The 22,352-nt window shown below is 48.3% G+C and overlaps 1 protein-coding gene across 1 annotated transcript in view; it reads right to left on the bottom strand.

The window, feature by feature from the left end:
• Positions 1–22,352, bottom strand: part of ALK (ALK receptor tyrosine kinase) — a gene marked incomplete at its 5' end in the record, with an annotated part of 708,017 nt that overhangs the window by 57,222 nt on the left and 628,443 nt on the right. The window contains 2 exons of the mRNA XM_081254750.1: positions 16,313–16,441; positions 16,613–16,707. Coding sequence (XP_081110876.1) covers positions 16,313–16,441; positions 16,613–16,707 — 224 coding nt within the window. The remainder of the gene's footprint in view (positions 1–16,312; positions 16,442–16,612; positions 16,708–22,352) is intronic.

The raw sequence follows: 22,352 nt of genomic DNA, 5'->3' as shown, positions 1-22,352 counted from the left end.
GTGGACAGAGCTAGGAAATATACATGTTGTATACATATGTATATCAGTATAAATACACACACACACACACACACACATTTATATGACAAAATACCCATGAGTTCACACTGACAGTTCCCAATAAAATTCAGGACTACAGGGTTTTTAATTTAACCTCTTCTATATTACATCTGTATTTCTTTTTCCACACTGAGAGTCTTGGTTTTCAAGAACAAAGGTGATAATGGAATTAGAATATTCTATAATTACTCAGTCACTTTATCCTCCATTATACACACAATAGTATCAGAGTAACAATACTACTACTATACCATAATCAATAGAAAAACTGAGATCGGTAAAAACATTTTTTTTTGGTATATGTGCTCTCCATTCTCCTAAAATTTCTTGAAGCTGAACACTATCTACATTGGGCACATTGCCATTACATATACTACTCTTTCCTCTTTAACCTTTAGTTAGTCTGTAAGTAGTGTATGTTTAACGCCCATATCAATCATGTTGATATATCTCTAGTCATTTTGGTTGTTTGAAGTTTGTTTTCAAGTAGATTCCTTAGGAGGGGCTCATGGAAGCAATATTCCTTGAGTTCCTGAATGTTGATAATAATTTTTCCTTTTGAGTATATTAAATATATGACTCCATTTTCTTCTGGTATAAAGTATTGCTGTCAAAAACTCTGATGATTGGGCTTCCCTGGTGGCGCAGTGGTTGAGAGTCCGCCTGCTGATGCAGGGGATTTGGGTTCGTGCCCCGGTCCAGGAAGATCCCACATGCCGTGGAGTGGCTGGGCCCGTGAGCCATGGCCGCTGAGCCTGTGCGTCCGGAGCCTGTGCTCCGCAACGGGAGAGGCCACAACAGTGAGAGGCCTGCATACCACCCCCCAAAAAAAACCAAAACAAAAAACTCTGTTGATAACCCAAATTTCATTCTCTAATAAATCATTAGCTGTTTTTGCTTAGGTGCCCACAGTATTTTTTTTTCCTTAAGGTACAGCAATTCTACTATAATATATTGATACTTTGGTATTGCTCAGTATGAGTCAGTATTCTCAGATATACAGATATGCTCTTTTAATAAGTAGTTTCAATACAAACATTTTTCTTGAATTATAGTTTTAAACATTTGTTTTGTCTGCCTTCTTTGGTTTTCTTTTTCAGGCACTCTCGTTATCTGTGTGTTCGATCTTCCTTGCCTCTCTTTGATGTGTATCATCTTTTTGCTTTTAAAAAAGTTTCTCTTTTCATCTTCTATTTCTCATAAGGCATTAACTGTTATATTTATTTGCTTTTGCATGCCTTCTAATTTAGTCTTCATTTCTGAAATTATTTTCTCCTTTTATTTCAAATTCTTCAGAGAGTTCTACCATCTAGTTTCTGATTTTATAATAATGATTTATGTTACTTTCATTGTTTTCTTGTCTGTTAACTCATTTTGAAATAGTTTACCATTGTCATCTCCTCTGTGGGCCTTTCTGGTATGTTTTCATTTCTCTGTAGGGATGTTAGTCTGTCCTCTCTGCTCTTTTAAAATTCTTATTGTAACTTGGATGGGGTTCGATCTTGATACTTATGCATTTTAACATAAAATTAATTTGCTAGAACTTTTAGGATTCAGGAGAGTTTCTAACTTTACACAGCTCCCTTTACTCTTTTTTAATTTTCATATAATGTTAAAAAATATGGCAGTTTGCTTTCCGATGTTTCTGGCTCTATTTCTTTCCCCCACTTGAATCTGGATATCTTCTCTTTTTGTGGTCTCTATTATCCCTATCCTAGTCAATATTGATTTCAGTCCTAGAAAGTTCTTCTCAGTGTGGGTCGTTTCCTGGAAAGGATGCTCAGTGGCCAGACTCTTCTAGCTCCTTCAGATCTTACCAAAGGCCCCTTGCTCTCACACACCACTGGGTTGGGGAAGAACTCTCCTAGTTTCAGTAGCTATTTGCAGATTGTCTGTCATTTCCAGCAAATACCTGTCAGCTATTTGGGGGTTCTCCTGTTCTCAGGTTTGTAAGATAGCCTGTTGCTTTTCTTCTCTTTCCCTTGTTCAGATGCTGATACTATGCAGGTCTTATGGTTGTTGGTGCTTTGTCTTCACTCACTTGTATTTTGGGGTTGGAGGGGAATATATTTTCAAAAAATTGTTTGTTGTAAATATACATGGGTTTTCAGTTTTGATACACGTTTCTTTGATTTTTGCATAGGGATTCAGAGAGATTAAAAAAAAACTATGCTGTTACTGGCATCACTGCCGTTTTTCCAGAATCCTTCAAATTTTTTTAAATTTAGGAATCACTTGACATCATCTGCTATGATTAGCTCCTTTATACCATCTCTCTGGTCAGGCTCCTCACCTGTATTTCTATGCCTGAGACTGCAGGGTTTTTCAGATTTCACCTCAGGGACATCCCCACTGACCATGGCCTAGAACTTGCTGTTACATCATATTCTGCCTTTTTTTTGGATACAGCCCACTAAGTATAATTTAACTTCCTCTTGATAGTGCCACTTGAACTTAAGTTGTTTAGGGCTATTTGACCCTTTACTAAATGGCTGCAGATATAAATATTTTATATTAACTCACTGTCCTCTATCTCTACTGTTGGGTATGCTTTCTCAGTGGTTCAGAATGTTCTCTGATTAATCTTATTTGGTACCTAATGTTGGGTGAGGGCATGAGAAGGGCCCTATACCTCTCTGTGCATCAGACTGAGGGGCAGCTAGCTACAAAAAACCTTTATTTCAGAGTTTTGGAATGTATTTATATTTTGGTACTTATATTTGGTGGATGGTGGAAGGTACTAGAAGCATCTTCTATCCTCAGATAAAAGGATGCTGCTGTGATTCTAAACCAACAGGACTGGGAATCTGTAGTCCCTCAATTTCAATGTACTTAATTACAGTACATTGATGGTACCTCTCCATCCTCCAGTTAGTTTAGCTTCTTAAAACCATGTTAGGTCAGTAGATAGGGAACGGGGAAGAACTGTTACGTTTATCTCATAAGATAGGCAACCATGTAGAAAAGTTAAAGAAATGGCCTATGGTTACAGAGACTAAGTGAGGAGGGGAACATCACATTTACTCTTTTTACAACACAGTTTTCAGTTGATGAATTTTCCTTGTTGCTCTACTTTGTTTCTCAGACTGAATTTGTTTGCATCTACACACACACACACACACACACACACACACACACCTCGTTTACTCATGCGTAGCTTTCTGGTCATTTCTCTCTTGTTCTATTTTGATGATGAGAAGTTAGGAGGGGGTAACAACAATAATTATAATACCAGCTCTGTCTTTTGTGCTAGACGTGCTCACACATCTAATCTCTTCTTCACTTTTACATCTTTGTCTCCCTAGACCCTCACGCAGTTCCTCTAGACGGGCAGGATGCCTGCAAAAGCTGAGGTCTCCTGGGGAACAAAGACCAGAGGCCCACATCCCTCTCTGCTGGGAAGCAGACATCCCTTCGTGAAGAGGAACCTCTGAACAAGCCGGATCCCCATCAATAGGGCAGCAAATCTGGGCTGTTGAGATAAAAGCTGCTTTCAGGACTGAATTACCCTAAACAGCTCTGATGCCTGGCAATCTGAGCCAGTTTTTAATGGCTCCTGTGATGGCGTCTGTGTTGTGTTCTCAGCCACCCCCTGCTCCCTGAGGGAAAGTGAGTAACACGTGAGAGGGGAAAGGTCACAGGAAAGACACTATCCTGAAAGCAGAGCTGTAAAAATTAAGTTAAGGGAGGCCTCAGGGCTAATTTGGTTATTCCCAAGTTGGCTTCAGGCCAGAGTTGTGTTAATAAAGTATTTGACATTGAGATGGGTGCTGCGTACTCACCCATCTGGGGGTCACATGTAATGGATTTGGTTCTGAGGCTTAAGTGGGAAGTAGCAGTGCTTCAAATACCAGCTTTGCCACACTCAGGCCTGAAGAGTCATTGATTTCTGCCCTCATCTGCTCTTGTCCACAGACCTGGGAGAGAAAACCCTGGTCTGGTACCTCCTGTTGTAAGGTCCACTGGCTCCTGGGAGAGAGGCAACAGTGTGGGAGGCCAGCACCCCTCACTGCTTTATTCTTACTAGTTCTTGCTTATTGTTTGGTTCTAAATCATGAAGGGTGAAATCCTTACAAGGCCTTGGGACTGTAACACCTCTGACAGATGGGCAGATGGAGGTGCAGGCAGCCCGAGTGGCCAAGTGCTTAGGAGCTAGAAGAACAAATGTCCTGACTCCTGGGTCCGGGTCCTGGACCTTCTAAGATGAATTGGAGAACAGGGACACGTGAAAAGGGGGGAATCCAAATGTCCAGGGCAGAAAGGGAAGTCGTGGGGGAGCAAGTAGGACCAAATGGTGGACTGAAGACAGAAGACAAACTATGTAGGACTAGAGAAGAAAAGGGAAGAGGCAAGTCTCACTTATTCCTGCTTGAGGGCAGTCATGGTGCCTGGAGATGCAGTGGCCATGAGGCAAGAAGCATGAGGAAAAGGCCAAAAAGATCACAGAGATGTGAGTCTTGGCATCATCAGGCATTGAACTAATGAGACTAGTCATGTATGGGGCCACCGAACCAACATCATCAGTCATCTATATAGTAATTTTTGTTATTGGACTGGACACTTCCTTGGGCTGCTGGACATTGGCTGGATCAGACTTAATGTGGATGGAGCCTTCCTAGAATACAGATCTCCTCCCAAATGGCAAAGAAAACACCACTGACCAGAGAGTCCTGCTGCTCTCGCTCCAACAGCAATGCCAGACTGGATTGGGACCGGGTTTCCAATGCTTCTTTAGAAACTGTGTGTGGCCTTCAGCCTGCCTTCCTTGGAGGAGAGCAGGTGTCTGGGTCACTCCCCTGGCCCAGCCTGTTCAGCCCAGGTGTGCTCCCCCTTCTCTACCACACTCTGCTCTGTGTCCGCACACTTCATGGTCAAGGCCTCTAGAGTTTATGAGAGCTGTAGTTACGTTGTAGAGGGGCCTCAGAGGTTCCCCAGGCCACGCCAGCCCAGGAGTAAAAAGTGGGGTCTTAACAATAGTAACAAAGTTCTGCTCTGAGGCACACCTGACGAAACCTCGAGTTTTCTCCCTTAACACCCATCGTTACAGCACACATGCTCTGCCACTGTCATCTCTGTCCCCTTAACTTGCTTTATTTTCCTCATGACACATCACCATCTAAGCTATATCATCTGTACACTTGTTTGTTTCCTGTTTTTCCCTCTAGTGTGCAAACTTTACAAGAGTGAAGCTTAGCCAATTTTGTTCACTGTTTGTCTCCAGGACCTAAAACAGTGCCAGTCACACAGAAGATAGTTAATAAACCTTTGCTAAGTGAAAAACAAAAACAAAACCAAGAAAAAAAAATAGAAAAAAGAGAGTAGGCCAAAGGCCAGCGGCCAAACCCACCTGAGGGGTTAGAAGAGGGAGCTCACACATGCTGCGGGTACCGTGCATGCTTCAAAGGAAGCATCTTTGACCCTTTGGAGTTCTTGTATTAGGGTTAGAACATCATAGGATGGAGTGGACCAGAGGCGTTCTGGTGGTACAAATGGGTGTGTTGAAAGGCAAATTTTGTCTTACTCATGACTGCACAGCAGAGAGGGGGTAGGCTCCCAAGGAGCCGGCACACACCTTCACACACTCGCACACACACCAGCACACACTCACACTCACACACCCACACCCACATAACTGAGAGGCAGGGAGCCCTGCAGTGTCTCTAAGGAAACACTCGAGTCCTGCTCCTTAGCAGTGTGGACGCACCACTGGCCCCATGGTTGAGGGAGCCGATCAGCTGATAGGCTGAATGGACTAGTTAGTAGGCCCCAACTCATAAATCTGGGTGAAGGAAAAGAAATACTCCTCTTTTCCAGGGAGCTCTTCTGAGGCCCAGGAGTTTTTCTGACTTTCAGTTGGGTTGCTGAACAAGCCCAAGCTGTACCTTATTTTCCTTACTTGTGAACATTAATCCCAGAACTGGATCATTCAGTCTGTCAGCCACTTAATAAAAAATAACAATTAAAAGAATAAAATACACTCTCACATTATTATGAAGTCACTGTCAATACTCACTATAAAAACCAAATCAGGCCTCTCAGATCCAACCACCTGGGATCTGTTTGAAAAGCTGTCCCTGGAGAAAGTTCTGGAGTCCCCATTATTTCTGAGATCTTGACAAGCTTTAGAAGACTAGAAACCCTCTTTCAATTTATATTGATGAGTGGATCTTTTGGGGGGCAATCTTCTATGTCCTTACTCAAGTCACATATTTCCCCCAAGTGGAGTTTGAGGGTTTCACCTACAAATTGATGATCAGCTGGGTTGGGGGAATTGACTGAACAAAAGGACCCAACATGCAAAATACTGCCCCCTTTTTTCTTAAGATGGTTAGCTTTAAGAGGGCAAAAACTAGAATGTGCTTGAAACTTTCACAAAAAATTAAGGAAAAATATGCCCAGAACACATACTTATATACAAATAAAAGAGTGCACAGCTCATAGGTGGAGGAGGAGGAGGATTATAAATACACTGAAAATGTATAGAAGGCAACATATGAGGGAGAAGTGAATTGGCTCTATCTTTTCTGTTATGTAGTTTAATAATGTTAATAATAATATCACACATTTTATATTAGCATATTCTTTTGTACCTTTCAAAGCAAATGATCTCATTTGCTCACTACAATAGCCAGCTCTGAAAAAGAACTGTGGCAGGTAATTATTATCACTACTTTATGAATAAAGAAAAAACTGGGGCTCAGAATGTTTGACTCTCCTCAAGTCCCACAGCTGGAACCATGGTCTCTAGAATTCTTTGTTGATCCATTTTCCATTCTGCTATGGACTGGCACTCGGTAGGTACTTAGTGAATATTTAAGTGTCTGTGGAATGTTGAACAGAGAGGCTTGAGATTGCTGCCAGGAATTCTGCCCATCAGAATCCACAATGAGCTCTCAAAGCTTCCTGGTGATTGGTTGATCTCTGACACACAAAAGCCACTGCAGGTAGGCTGTCAGGTGGCCCCAGTGATCTCTACCTCCTGGTAGCCACACCCTTGCATAATCCCTTCCCTTTGAGTGTAGGCGAGACCTGTGAGTTGCTTCTAACCAACAGAATATGACAAAGGTGACAGGATGTTATATTCATGACTATGTTACAAAAGATTGTAACTTCCATCTTGCTAGTAGTCTCCCTATTTCTCTGTCTCTGTCTCTCTTTCTCTTTCTCATCATCAGCTTCTCCAGGAATTGCCAACAACCATGTGAGCTTGGGAGTAATTCGTTCCCCAACTGAGCTTTCAGATGAGACCCAGCCCTGGCTAACATCTTATGCAAGCTTATGAGAAACTATGAAGCAGAGGACCCAGCTAAGCTGTGCCTGGTTTCTTGACCCACAGAAACTGATACAACAAATGTGTGTTGTTTTAAGCCACTATATTTTTATGGTAGTTCATTACAAAGTAATAGATACCTATCTGTATACCCCAAAGCCCTCCCCAGAAGCCAATGCTTTCTTTGGCCTCATCTTTTTGGTAAGCACCCAGTGTGGAGGGCGCTGGTGGGCCCATTTATTCCCTGTGCCCTCTCTCTTCTCCCTGACTCAGTGATGGCTAAGGTGATTCCACCTCTTGTTCCTTTTCCTCTTGGCAATGTAGGGGCAGGCAGGGAGGAACTGCCTTTTGGCAGACCTAGAGTTAGCATTTCAGCCTTTCTCCCCCTAGTTCCACTGTCTAGCTCTGGGTCCAGATAAATTCTAAAAAACCTCTCTGTCCAGGATCACTGAAGCTTTGCTCTAACAAGCAAAGAGCTGAATAGGCTCCGAGGGGATGCAGGGTTATCTTGCAGGCAGAACAAGCAAGTCTGAGAGAAGGATGATAATTAAAAATGGACTTCCCAAATAACAAGTGCTTAATGCACCTGCACTGATGGAGGGGACTTTGCATCCTGCTAGTCTTGGAGCTAAATGATCTTAATCAAGGCGTGCTGAGCTCAGAGTTCCCAGGTCATTTATTGTCTCTCACTTATGTAAACTTTCACTAAAACAAATGGGAAAAACAACACGTTTTCTCAGGCCAGCCAGGAGAGAGAGAGGCAATGGGTCCTCTCTGCTACTAAAAGGAACCACGGCATGGTGTGAAGGCATTTTGTCTGCAGCTTCGCCATAATACCAACCAGCATGTTGTATTAGACTGGAGGTTCGTGAAGCGTTTTGGAGCCTGCCAGAGCTGGATGCTGCTGCACTATTTTTCCAGTGGAGCCCAGAATTGGGCAGTTATGAAGTACACTGTTGATTCCTTGCTTTCTCAAAGGACACTGGATTTCTTTTCAAAAATGATGATAAGTTCAGCATAATTTGCAAAGCACCAGTCTTGGTTGGAGACCCTTTCACCATCCAGGGCAGGATAAAGGCAGAGCCGGGGAGTGGGGGCACCTGTACTAATGCCAGCTGTGATCAGAACTGGACACCTGAAAAGGGGTGCAGAGACTCCCTTGTACTGGGGTAACAGTGGCTTCATGTCAGGCTTATGTGGGCCCCGCTCTGGGTGGTACACTTTCCATGAGGGGCACTTTGGCTTGTTCCCAGCTGCAGGCCCCAAGGCACCCAGCACAGGACAGGGCACGGATCAGGCACCAGCACAGGCCTGTTAAATTAAACTCGGCTCATTGTGATTTTTTTTTTTTTTCTAGGAGAGAGATTCAGGGAATTGTGAACACAACGCTGAGCTGAATCTCCTCATGGAAAGAGAAGATGGATGTAGCCAGTCTGGATGTAGCAAGAGCTTCTCCCTAACCGCGGTCAGCAGCTGGGTGGTATCTGGGATTGTTCCTGGTGGGCATGGGGCTAGAGCGGGAAGACTTTGGGGTGAGCCGGCTTGAGTGGGAACCCTGGCTCTGCAGCTGATTGGTGAGGTAAGCCGCATAACCTTTCTGATTCTGTCTCCCCAATTCTAAAATGGGGAAAACAACGACAGCTCATGTTGCTTACTTTGGGTCAAGCGCCTCTCTAAGCCCTTGAAACCGATTCACTTATGTGATCCTTTCCTCACACCTATGAGATGGAAGCCCTAACAATATAAGCGCCATTTTTTGGATGTGAGGAAACAAAGGCACAGAAAGGAGAAGTGAGTGACTTTAAGTAGGTGGCAGGGCTGGGAGCTGGACCGTGATGTCTCTCTTGGGGGACTGGTGGGGAGAGTCTGGAAGGATCACATAAGAGACACCGAGTGTGCTTAATAGCTGGAGACGGGCGTGCGGAGGGAAGGGGGCCGTCTGCAAACCCATGAAGCTCTGCTGCCAGTGTGTGCTCTGCTCAGGGAGCGTGGCTTCTTATCCAGCCTTCAGTTCCTCCCTGTCACCATCACCAGGTCCCTGCAGAAGTGCTGTTTCTCCCTCGGCCACCAAGCGGCCCCTGGGCCTTGGTGTTGGCCACCTCCTGGGGATGCTGACTGGCTCCACAGCTTGCAAAGCCTCTTGCTCTGGGAGGGACTTGTTAACATGAGTAACGGGGACTGTGAGTCACGAATTAGTTCCAAGCTACCTCTCTCCCTGGAGCACAGCCGCGCTAGCTCCTGGGGAAGGGAGCTGCACCCAAATGCAGAGTGACATCCTAATTGGAGGGCGCCGAGCCTGCCACAGTGACTGGGGGCCCACGAGCCTTGTTAGAGCTGGTGCTTCATGCGTTATCACTAGTACTCTGGCTATAAATAGGTGATAATCTAAAATCAGTGGATAAGAGAGAACGCGCAGCACATGGTTAAACAGCAGGCCAGCTGAGCAGGGAAACGGCCAGTGCCCGAACGGGTGCCAAGGATTATATCTACAGCCCCATGCCGGCCCAGATCTCAAAGGGGTGCTCCCCGCAGTTGAACGGGTGCCGACAGAAGTGCCTCTCACGTGCACCCATGGAGGCTGGGGGGCACGGAGAGACGCAAATTAGCTGCAATGATCAGCTTTCTTACATGTGCGGAGGTGCATTGTACGCCTGGTGTGCTGTTTTGAATATGAGTGAAGATGCCTACGTGCTCTGTTTAAGCAAAAACTGACATTTTCAGTTCAGGGTTTTTCAAAGAGAGATTCCTCTAGAAGACCCATTCAACAGTGGGATTCCTTTAAGGTTTCTTGAAGGAAACTTTGCCCTTCCCAATGTTATTTGGCTTAGAAAACTTTACTTTGCATGTGATTTTAACCTTTTACACAACTTGTATAACTTAGAGCAAGTTACTTCTTCTCTGTGGGCCTCAAGTTCCTCATCTGAAAATGGGGGGTAATATTATAGTACGAGCAAATGAGATAATGCATGTGAAAGAGTCTAGAACACGGCGGTGCTCAGTGATAGTGGTTATTATTGCTGTGTAAAGAGGAGACGCATGAGGCGAGGCCTTTACTGTCTGAGAGCTGAACCCTCGGAGGATGCTGTGTGGCCCCGAGCCCACCTTCTCTCCATCCCAAGGTCCACACCCACCTGCATCGAGGAGGTCGGGCTGCAGCCTGGGGTTCCTAAACTCTGTTTCAAACCAGGTTTTCCTTGTGAGTTCGTTAAAAAGGCAGAGCTTGACCTCTCATTCTCAGACATTAAGATTCCACAGGTCCGTGGGGCCCAGGAATCAGCATTTTAACCAGGAGCGCTTGTGGGTCCTCCCTCCCTGAGCCAGGTAACCAGAAGCAGATGACATGAGGACACAGAGAAACCCTGGGCCAGATCTAGGTCCCCAGCAGCCGACCTGCTCACTGCTGCATTCATGCAGTCCCAATTCGTCACTGGTTATTTCTGGAAGAAGCTGTTAATGATACAATGAACTTAGGAGTCTATTCTGAGGTCCCCCTGGAGTGAGTGGGGCTTCTACCTTTACTTGTTGCCTGTCCTCCCAATGCCTTGGGGGCCTCCTGCCTTCAAAACTGGCACACAGTAAAGAGCCACGGCTAAAGCAGGGATGCCAGCCCCCTCTGTACCTCCAACCTGGCATGAGGTTGTCTGCAATGCCAACAGGTGATAAGATGACAGGAGTTTCTGGAACTGGATGAGATACATGTATTTCTTTAGGAACTGGGTAAATCTTCACTACTGGGTTATGCCGCTGAAAGGAGCTTGGCTGGGCCTGCAGGTGCGAAAGGCTCCGATGGAAACAAAGACCCCCAGTGAGTGAGAAGACAGCTCTGAGTGAGTGAGGCCAGGCCCTGTGAAGCCTGCCTTCCAATAATGCTGTCATCCCCAGAAGGGTGTGCTTGGAGCATAATGGCTCTAGCTACAAATTCTATTAACTCTAATAGTTGTTCTGTGGTGAATGGATAATGCATTTAGCAGAAATAGACCCAATCAATTTATATGAAACACATAAAACTTTCTCATTGGAATTGGCATCTGTTCTTGAATCAGAGGAGTGTGTGTGGAAATGGACAGTGTGTCACCCTCACTTCTGGGCACATTAGCAGTGGGCCAAGGGGAGTTCTGGCTCCCTTATGCCAAATCCCCTCAGCTCTTAGAACCATGGAGCTGGGGATGGCAAGGGACCTGGAGACTGTCTACTTCAACCTTGATTTTCAAAAGTAGCAGTTTTCTCTCCTTTGTCTGTGTTTGTGTTAGTCCCTCAAACACGAGCTGTTACCTGAGGGTTTGCTGACATGCCCCAGACATCAGATGAGGGGATGGAAGGCTGGACAGAGGTGAGACCTGTCTTAGGACCACAGCTTGCTAGTGTAGGCCAGCCGGGAGTTCTGACTCCTGGTCCAGTGCTCTTTTCCACACATTTCTAATTGTCTCCCCACCAACCTTTGGCAAAGACGTGTATTCAGAATACAGTAAACCAACTGTCACCAACGAACTCAAAGGCAAGACTGTGGCTTGATGCCAGCGTTCTGCGAGTTATGGACCCCTGTGGGCTGGGCTTGTTTGCATGTAAACTGAGCTGATTCCATCCTGCCCTCCTACACAATATGTAAGCTCGAAAGAGAAGGAGAGATGGGCTAGGAAGCCGAGGCCAAGTCATCTGGCCCGGGGTCAGGGTCGGGTCCTGCCTGTCCTTACCTGGGCTTTTAGAGAGAGAGAAGGTGACAGAGCCTGCATGCACCTCCTCACCCCTCGTGGTCATTACTGCTGGGGGGCAGGGTGGGGGGAGGGAGAGAGAGAGAGAGAGAGAGAGAGAGAGAGAGAGAGAGAGAGAGAGAGAGCTCTGCAGCCTGTGATTGCATTATCCCAACCATATGGTTAGTGTGACTGTATGTGCAAAGCTGACAAATGTAATTTCTCAGCCTTAATACTTGCCCCATTTCTCTCTCAGTTTCTTCATCTGATTAGCTAAAGTGACTCAGAGGCTTCCGAGAATGTTCCGTGAAGCACCTGGACAGGGTATTCCCTGCCTGGATGCTACAGTGGCTCAGCTCTGCCCCGTGAGCTGGGGGCAAGGAAATCCCCAGACCCAGAGGGTCAGGCCCTCATCAGAGGGAAGGGCTGGCTTGGGGGACGTGAGGCGTGTTTAGAAATTTGGAAGCTTTGTGAGTGACGGTTTTCAGAAGACCCAACTGGCGTTTGCATTTCTAGGAGTTGCTCGAAAGCCTGCCGGGAGGAGAGTGGAAATGCCACCAGCCACCCTTGTTCCAGCCCAGCAGAAACGGACAGTGCTGAACTTTGGGGAGAAAATCTTATTATCCAGCCTCTTCTGTCCTTTGTTGGGATGGCTGGGAGCAGATTTGTCTACTGATCATGCAGGGGCTCTCATCTGGGACACACTCCCAGCTCTTTTCCATTTATAGCACTGATCTCTGAGAGGAGAATTAGATACTCGAAGTAGCTCAGTTGGCTGAAGAGTGCAGACTTCAGGGCTACATCCTGGCCCCGTTTCCTACCAGCTGTGGGATGCTTACATTCTTCCCCATCATCTCTCTCATCCCTGCAGTTCTAATAACAGCAGCGGGCCCTGGGCCAGAGTGAGGACTAGAGGAGTAGATGTGTGAGACCCCACCCCCTCCCACCACCCCGAGCCCAGGGTCAGGTGTGCTCACTGACTGTTCTTTCCTTTCCTTTCCCTCTGCCCCCAGCCCTCCCTTCCTCTCCAAGGGGCTCTCCCGGGTAGAAGCTCTGAGTTAGGTTAAGTTTGTCAACTACAAATTGGCACTTGGCATCTACCTCTACAAGGATCAAACCATAAGCTGCTGTGACCGCTGACCTTCAACAGTCACCCTGAAAGGAGTTCAGCGGGTAGATCAGGAATGAGACACTCTGTGCTCTAAAAAACCTGGCAGAACAGGCCTTCAAATAGTTAGATATTTTCAGGAGAATATATATATATATATATACATATATATATATATATATATATTTTTTTTTTTTCTTGGTACGCAGGCCTCTCACTGTTGTGGCCTCTCCCGTTGCGGAGCACAGGCTCCGGACGCGCAGGCTCAGCGGCCATGGCTCACGGGCCCAGCCGCTCCGCAGCATGTGGGATCTTCCCGGACCGGGGCACGAACCCGTGTCCCCTGCATCGGCAGGCGGACTTTCAACCAATGCGCCACCAGGGAAGCCCCAGGAGAATATTTTATGAGTCCAATCCTTGCATCTCCTTACATCTAGAGAAAGCACTAAAATCTTTCGTGGTGACGTCTGCTCCTTGTGGCTGGCTGTAACCTTCACGAGACTAGCAGCAACCTTCTGCGAAAATGTGTGCTGCACTGCACGTGCTCCCCCTTCACCAGAATCACATGTACACTGACTGTCCCCCCTGCCTCTTCGGAGCAGTCTCTCAGGGCTGTGTGAAATGCTGTCTCCTGGGCTATTGTCCTCATTTTTCCCCAAATAAAACTTAATTCACAACTATCCCATTGTGCATTTTTTTCAGTCGACAAGCTTCACGTTGCAGACCATGACCTGCAGGTTCACAGGCTGCCCACTTCCTGTGGGCCAGAAGCTCCAGAACAGGGGGTACTGGCTCCCCTCTTCCCTGTCATAGCTGCACAGCCCCAGGTGTGTGGGAAGTGCCAGGCAAACGTTTGCCAGGTGACTATTTCTGAGTGGCTGTGGCCCTGACCGTGGCCTCTCCATGAGCTACCTGCACTTTTCCCCCTCCAGGTCCCTCCTCCGATGGCACTTCTCTCGCTGCAGGCACCTTGCCCTCCCTTAATCGTCCAAGTATCTGTCTCCTTGTGCCCTCCTCTTCTAGACTCGGAGCTCTGTGAGCTCCTGACCTGGGTCTGGACTGTCGGCAGAGGCAGACGAAGTGTGCAAGAAGTAGGGGGGGAGCTCTAGATTAAAGCCAAGAGGGTGGGCCTGGGCTTGGACCCAGGGTGTGGCCTGTTCTCCCGGACCATGAGGCTGGGTCCTGGCTAAGTGCCACTCCAGGGGGCTCAGTGGACACTGTCCTTTGGCTGGTGGGGAAAGGAGGCCCTGCTCCACACCGCCCCCCACCCAAGGCTGCTTGGGGAGGTATTTGTCTCAGCGACCTCTTCCTCTTGAGCTGGGGTCACTCTGGAAGGGGTCTGGAGACAGAACACTGACCCATAGCCACTTGCTGTCACTCCTGCCGTGAGGCTGCCCAGAGGAAGCTTATGTTCCTGCCACTGTCATCTCCAGCCTCTCAGGCACCCGCTTGCTTCTAATTTTATTTGGAGGCGGTAGGGGAGCACTGCCACTTTTGAGCCTCAGCGAGATTTCATTAGTCTGAGTGGCCACCGGGCAGACCCTTATTGATCAGCCTTTTAGGGGCAGTGGGAGTTATAGGGCAATAAACCGGGGAGTCAGGCAGGGCGCGTGGCTGCTCCCTAAAGGCTGGCTGCAGGGTCCCGCTGCCGACATCTGAGTATTGAGCTCAAGCATCAAACATCCACCAGTCAATTGATAAAGTGTTTCTGGAGCTCCTGCTACGTAATCGGTGCTGGTGGTGAGGAGGGGCGGGGCTTGCCGCGATGTTTGCTCCACAAGTCCCGCATTCATCTCATTTATAGCAGGGAGGCAGTGGTTGACCAAGGGCTAGGAAGTGATGGAGGTGAGTCACTGGGGTGGGGGCGGGGACAGGTGCTGAACGATTAGCAGAAGGCTGCCTCTATCATGTTAGATGTTTTTGCAAACCACGAGGCAGGGGGTGAAATAGAGATCATGGTTGACGAGACCAGGTTCCTCTTCGTGTGAAAAAAATGAAAAAAAAATTTGAGGTTCTAGTTCAAGGTGATAGGAGAAAAGGAGAGAGGTGATGGGAAAAGCAACGAACGCTTTCCTCTGGTTTGGCAGCTGGATTAGATCAGGCAGGAACTGGAAGGAATGAGAGTCCTGGGACAGCTTTTTAGGGGAAGGAAAGGAAAGGATTTCTTCAAAGACAAAGCAAAGCTAGTACTTATTTAATAAGTTGAGGGTCAATTAATTTAAGTGCAAAGGTATAGCCTCAACTATTTTGTTTTTGTACTTTGCACTAAACAAAAATTTTACATTAAAAGTAGAAATGAGAGAGGTATCATTTACTTATTGTTATTTTAATATAGAATTACCTTTTAGAGGAAAAGAGTGTGGGTGGACCGTGGCCATACACTTGCCTTTCTGAGTTACTCATGTTGGATGAAGCCTGACACCCCAGGCACCAGCACCCGCCTGGGGGGAACCCCTTGACCTGCTGGTGTCAGGCCCGGTGGCCTTCATTAGCTTCTCTGGGGCTGGGCTCACAGATTTAATAACCATCGACAAACCTCATACTGCATTTGGAGACTGATTCCAAGAGATTTCCTTCTGGTACAGAGCAGCTGAGAAGTCACACCCACAGTTTAGGGCCAGAGGCTGAAGAGGCCTGTGTTTGTAGCAGCAAGGGCCCCATGAGAAGTCCTTCAGCCCAGGGGATGCTGAATTAAACAGCTTCAGAAGGGAGCCAAGCTTTGGGGAAATGCAGTGAACCTGAAGCTTTGGGGGGTTTTACCATGGATGAGCTAGTCTGCCTTTGAGCAACGGATAACCTTGGCCTTGGGCCCAGCCCTCTTTATGAGGAGAAGAAATGGATGGAAGGTTTGCTTTGTTCAGTAAATGGGGAGTGGTTTCGAAGGACTGAGTTGAGAGAAGGGTACCAGCTTGGTTCCCCTGTTTGTGCCGGGGCCTGGGTACTTCCCAGGCATGGAGGACATTTGCTCCTTTGCACAACTTTCAGACGCTCTGTTTCCCCAGGGAATAGGACAACCAAACAGCTTCCTCTTGGAGCCCATTAGCCAGGGTATAGGTGATGTTCTTTCTAAAGGTTGACTATTTTATTCTATAAACACCTTTCCCCACCCCAATCACAGCACATATCTTTCTTCTACCTTTTGCAACAAAAAATTACTTTGCTCAGATATGTAAGTTGAACCCTTACCTGTAGGGTCAAAGATGGGGTTCTCTTTTGGTGTGTTTTCCCAGGGTTTTGGCTCCTTGTTTGGGTTTCCCTCAAACAGATTTCTTGACTTGGGTGCTGTATTCTGCGGCATCTTGTCCACCCCACCAACTAGAATAGAGAAGACCCCATGGGCTGAGTTAATTGAGGTTCGGTTTAAGGGAGAGAGATGAGTGCGCCCCGGGGAAGGTGGCAGAGACCATGGGCTTGGGTCTAGGAGGGATTGTGAGGCTCAGGGTAGTCTGGGTTGGGGGCCAAGTGCTGGGGACAGGGTGCACTCACTGGTGAGGTAGCAGTCCAGGCTGATGGAGATGTTGTTGAAAGCCACAGTGGCTCTGGATCCTTGTCCCCACCACGCAACAATCTGCAGCCAGAACCTGTAAGCGTGTCAAGAGGAGTGGGTGTGAGAAACTACACGGGTGGGTCATGTCTTGGATTCAACGTCCAGCACGATCCAAATGTGCACTGATGACCCGGCTCGCAACCGTAGCTGTTATCAGCCTCATCTAATCTCAGGGAGGCGGCAAAGGGGGAGCAGTCAACATCTTCCTACTTCTCCAGCACAGGGCACTTCCCTTTCTGAGGGACTGCTCTGTAGGTTAATGGAATTTGGAGCTTGGGGCCTGAGACCAGGACTCCTGGATACTCTGAGGAGACCTCTTGTGCCTTCTGGGTGTGCAGGGTGGGCAGAAGGGCTAGGCTTCATATCAGCTGGTGCTCACAGGTGGGGCTGAAGACATTATTAAACTATTGAGACACTTCTGTGCCAACTGATAAAGCGCCTCTGTCCCCCATGTGTCCTCTGCTTGTTGATTGCCTCAGGCAGCATGGCTCTGTCCCTGGAACCCCCTGGATTCCTCATTATCCAGCAACTGAAAGGTTAACTCCTCACACAGAGGGGGATGTTGAGGAACCCATGTCTTGTTCAGTATCAGTTCTGACTGGGGTTGGTCTCTGCAGTGTCCGACTGATTGTTAAATATTAAATGCTTTGAGTATGATCCCTGGGAGTGTTTGTAAGCAACACAGAGTGGGCCATAAGTGTTAACAGTAAACCCATGACATATTGTTTCCTTCTATCTCTTTCACAGCCTTGGAGGATCAGGTCCTGGGACTGTGGCCAGGGAAGGCTTTAGAGTGGGATAAATAGAAAATACATTTGGTTCCTCTGTTTCCTGGGAAGTCATCCTCCTGGAAGACTTCAGTTAGCCAGCCCTGTCCTGCTGTAAAGTGACTTTCCTGAGAACTTAAAAACCCTCTCCCACCTTTCAGAAAGTCAGTCCAGCATGACCTTGGATTGCACAGAAGCATGCACAGTCTCTGGTGTGGATGTTAAAGTATCAAGAGAGACAACCCATGCCCACCACTTGGTGACTGGATAAACCACATATGCGGTGGCCATACAATGGAATGCTACTCCCCAATATAAAAGAATGGGCATGGTTATAGGCTATAAAATGGATAGACCTCAAAAACATTATGCTAAGTTAAAGAAGCCAGACAGTAATTAAAGACCTCACAACACTATTCATCTACATTTTTCCATTTATATGAAACGTATAGAAGAGGCAAATCTATAGAGATTGAAAGCAGATTAGCGGTTGCCTGGGAATGGGAACAGTATTGACTTTAGACCAACACAAGGGTTCTTTCTGGGGGGACGAAAATATTCTGCAGCTGGATTGTGGTGTTCTTTGCACAACTCTGTACATTTGCTAAAAGTCATTGATGTGCACACTTAAAACAGGTGAATTGATGGTATGTAAATTATAGTTCAAAAACACTGGTAAAACAAAAGGGGAGAGGGAACTCAGACAATAGATTTGGCCGTGTGGGGTAGCAAGAGCAGAACACAGAAGTGCTGGCAGGAGTGGGAGATTGACAGCATGCAGAAGGCGGGGCAAAGAGGGCAGAGCAAACACAGGAAATGGCCTTAGCATAGGGAGGAAGGGCGCAAAGGAAAGAAACCTGAGGAGAAAGAATGTCTGCTTCTGATTTGCAGTGAGGGCAGCAAAGCTTTTTTTTTTTTTGTGGTACGCGGGCCTCTCACTGCTGTGGCCTCTCCCGTTGCGGAGCACAGGCTCCGGATGCGCAGGCTCAGAGGCCATGGCTCATGGGCCTAGCCGCTCCGCGGCATGTGGGATCTTCCCGGACCAGGGCACGAACCCGTGTGCCCTGCATCGGCAGGCGGACTCTCAACCACAGCGCCACCAGGGAGCCCGGCAGCAAAGCTTTATAGTCAGTGAGCGAACTGCCACAGAGGCCGGAAGCCCCCATCGTGCCCATGAGCGGATGACCTCTGATCCACGCGTAGAAGGGTTCAACGCTGGGACCAGAGAAGAATTCCTGCCTCTTGTGGGGGAAAGACTTGAAAACAAAATCAAACTTTTATCTAAATAGTGTGTTTGTGGTCAATCATTCTTAATCAAGCTACTCAGTAAATCCGTCTATGCCTCTACCTGTCTTATGAAATCTGGTCGATCACAAATAATCCTTCTTATTTGAAAGTCACGATTAGGGGGCCCAAACCTGGTTTGATTCTGAAGAGGAAATGCCTGAACCTGCTGTACTCATGCCAACCTCACTAGTGCCTTCAGATTCCCATGATGGGGCCCACGCGCCTCCATTAGGATAGACCGGTAAAGAGGGCCGGTGGTTGGTTGGGCTTGGAAAGAAGAGTGCCCAGTGGAGAATCCCCAGATCCTGTTCTGGGCTGGATGACTGTGCATGAGGGGTCGAACCCACCCAATTTGTCCAGCCAGCTGTTGGCACCTGGCACATGCCTCTGAGAGGCGTCTTTCATGATGACCTTGATAAGCACCCACTGAAAGGATTTTCGTTTCACGTACACCTCTCATATATGTGTATTGGGTCCTACTTCAGACCTATAAGGGATTCTAAAAGAAATAAGACAAGATGCTGCATTCAAGTTGCTTGCTGACCACTAGAGAGACGAAGAGTGTCTATGTCAGTGTAGAATCAGTTAGAAGGAGGTGGATACCACATGAGAGGTGCCGGTAAGATGCTCTGAGAGCTCAGAGGAAGGAAGAATTCCACCAGGCTGCGGAGGTGGGGAGCACACCTGCACTGGGTTTCTCCACGAGCCTTGGCGAGGTCAGAGGTGTGGTTTTCCTGGATCTCCACAGGGGACATGGTCTACAGATGAACTCCTAGCTGGAGCCTGTGTAACCCCCAGACACAGCCAGACCTGGGATTCTCAAGGGGCAAACAAGCACCCTAATATTGCTGTCTCATTCTCTTTACAGCAGTTGCCAGGGTTAGGGAGAGACTGCTCCCAGGCAGCAAGAAAACAGGTACTTAGAGCTACTTGAAGAGGGTGACTAGAAAGAATCACGTTCCCTGGTGGAACATCAGGGTGGCAAATCTGCCCGGTGCTCCTGCACAGCAGTGGGTAAGGGGCCCTCTGTCCACCTTTTCAGTTCTCCACTCAGGCTCATCATCTCCTAGACTGTCCTCCATAGGCCAAGGGGCCAGGCCAGGCACTGATTTCGGTGCTGAGCTGCATCATGGGAGTACTTTCCGGGAGGGCCTGGGGAACATGAGCAAGTAAGTTACACCTGTGTGCCTATCGAGCATGGGGGAGAGGCCGAAACCCCTGTTTCCCCTAATAGATCTCTTCCTCTAAATGGATGTCTCCCCTTCCCTCTCTGCTCTCCCTGCCCCCCTCTTGCCTTCCTTCTTATTACTGAGAGATTAGAGCTGCAAAGTTCTCAACCAGCCACCGGGCCTCTTAGCATGGATGGCATGATGCAAGCTGGTGCCGGAATGGTTTCTAAATAGAAGAGTTTCTAAAGTGCTCTGCAAGGCAATGGCAGTGGCAGCTGCTGTTTCAAAGAGTTTGACTGACACTGGGAATTGCACATAGTTTGAGTCAGGAATGCTCATAACAATCAGGGAAGACTCAGTCAGATGCCAAATCAGATGTAAACATGTGACGCTGCCTCTGTCCACCCAGGAGGCCACGCTGCCAACCCTCCCCCAAATGCTCCAGACTCCAGAGGCTGCAGGGAGGGGACAGGTGGGACAAAGGTGGGTCAGGCTGGGAAGTGGTGGGGGGCAGGGGTGAAGCAGAGGCAGTTGGGGAGTGGACTCTGGGGATGGTGGGGCAGGGACGGAACAGAAGACCCAACCTAGGAGCTTCTTTTCTGTGGGAGCGCTAGCCAAGAGACCAGGCGGCGATCAGGGCCACCCAGATCCAGCCTCCTCTACTTTGGATGGTACCTCGTAGAGTATCTTTGCCTGAACCTCAGGTGAAGAAGAGTTTGCTCCTGGCTCTGCTTGCCCTCTCCTAGCTGGAGACGGGTGAGACTTCCTCAAGGCTCTCAGAGTCTTTCTGATCTAAGTGCAGACACCAAGTCACTCCCCAGAGTCAGCCGCAGCTTCAGGTCTTGGGTCTTAGCACATACCAGGAGGACTGCTCTGGGTCTGAGAGAAAACAAGGTCCATGCCATGCTACCTCCAGGATGGCAGGGGCCAGGTGGTTGTAACAAGTGCACAGGTTACTCTGCTGCCCCAAAGCCTCAGCTCTGTATGGGGAAAGGAAGCAGAGCCTCAGGGCTGGCAGAGCCTCCCTCTCCCTCTCCGTGGGCAGCCTGGTCAGGGACAAGGAAAAGCCAGCTCTCTGGGCCTTGTCCAGCTCCCTTACTGAGCTGTGTCACTTCAGAGCGTGGCAGCTGAGACCCCTCCGTCTGGCCCTCAGCCGTGGGGATTTCACTCCCTGCCCCTCCACAGTTCACACCTGCTCAGGGCTTTCTCTTTCTCCAAAGAAGACACTTTTGATTGCCTGGGTGGTTGTTGCCTTTTCCCTCTTTTCCAGCCAGTGGGGTTTGGAGCTTGCTGCTAACACAGACTTGGCTAGAGATCTTGGCTGGAGCCTGGCTTTGCATAAGGAACAGCCTCCTGACTCTGTCTTGTTTAGCTTTACAGAGAGGCCTGTTGAGAGCTGACCCAGGGGGGTTCTGTGAGCTGGCCGTTGGGGCAGAGGGCCAGGGTAGAGGGGCGGCCTTGGCATCAGGTGCCGCCCAGACCCATGGGGCAGATGTCTGAATGGGAGGTGTGGAGGCAGCTCACGTAGAGCTCAGAAACGCACCTCATTCAGGCCACAGACTGTCAATGGACAGTGGATATAATGCCTTACTTGCCACCTTGCCAGCCTTAGGGATTGACAAACCTAATTAAGTTCACTTAGTGATTTTAAATAGCTGACAAAAAGGTGTGCGTCTGAATGTGGACTGAGGGAACAGGAAGGCTTTGGAGAGAGAGAAGAAAGAATGGCTGGGCTGGGTGACAGGCATTTAATGGATAGGCACCATGTCTTGGATTCCTCTGTCGACCATTCAGTGGGCTTGGAAGGTGGGAGTGTTCCACGTCCCTTTCTGCAGCTGGGGCTCTCTGGGCTCTGGTGCTTAGGATAGGGCTGGCAGATACTGCTGAGGAAACATGCTTTCTTCAAGTTCTCACGGTGCAGTTGATTTGCTCCGCAAAAGCCTTCTAAAATGGACTGTCACAAAGCTCGGGTCGCTGTATGCATTTCTATTAGAATAATGCATGTGATGACAAAGTCCTGCTGCATCCATCCTATTATCTGTGTAATTGACTTCAGTTAGCAGTGGAAGAAGAGGGGCTGATGGCCAGCCTTGGGTGCCTGGGACCAGCCTGGGCTGGGATCAATGTGGCCAGGGCCAGGCACGTGTGCCCTGATGCTAGGAGCCTTTGGCTCCGGCATGGTAGAGTAGGGGTGGGCTGGACATTCTAGGCCACACTCAGCAGTCGGGAGCCCCCCGCTTCCCCGGCAGTCCCCCTCACAGAGTAATTTACCATCTCCTGACGTGGTCTCCCCTCTGGGCATGATGGCATCAAGCACAGAGAGGGGAAGTCAATGCAGAACGATTCCAGGGCTGCCAAGGGCCACAGAGATCTTTCACAGTGAATCTGGCTTCTGTGAGGGGGCGCTTTGGGGTGAAATAGGGGAGAAGATGAATCTTCAGTCCGGTTGAGCAAGC

The sequence above is a fragment of the Mesoplodon bidens genome (assembly GCF_964165515.1).
Source record: "Mesoplodon bidens genome assembly, chromosome: 14".
Classification (NCBI taxonomy): Eukaryota; Metazoa; Chordata; class Mammalia; order Artiodactyla; family Ziphiidae; genus Mesoplodon; species Mesoplodon bidens.
The sequence above is the reverse complement of the archived record's forward strand: the minus strand, read 5'-3'. Positions and strand labels throughout refer to the sequence as shown.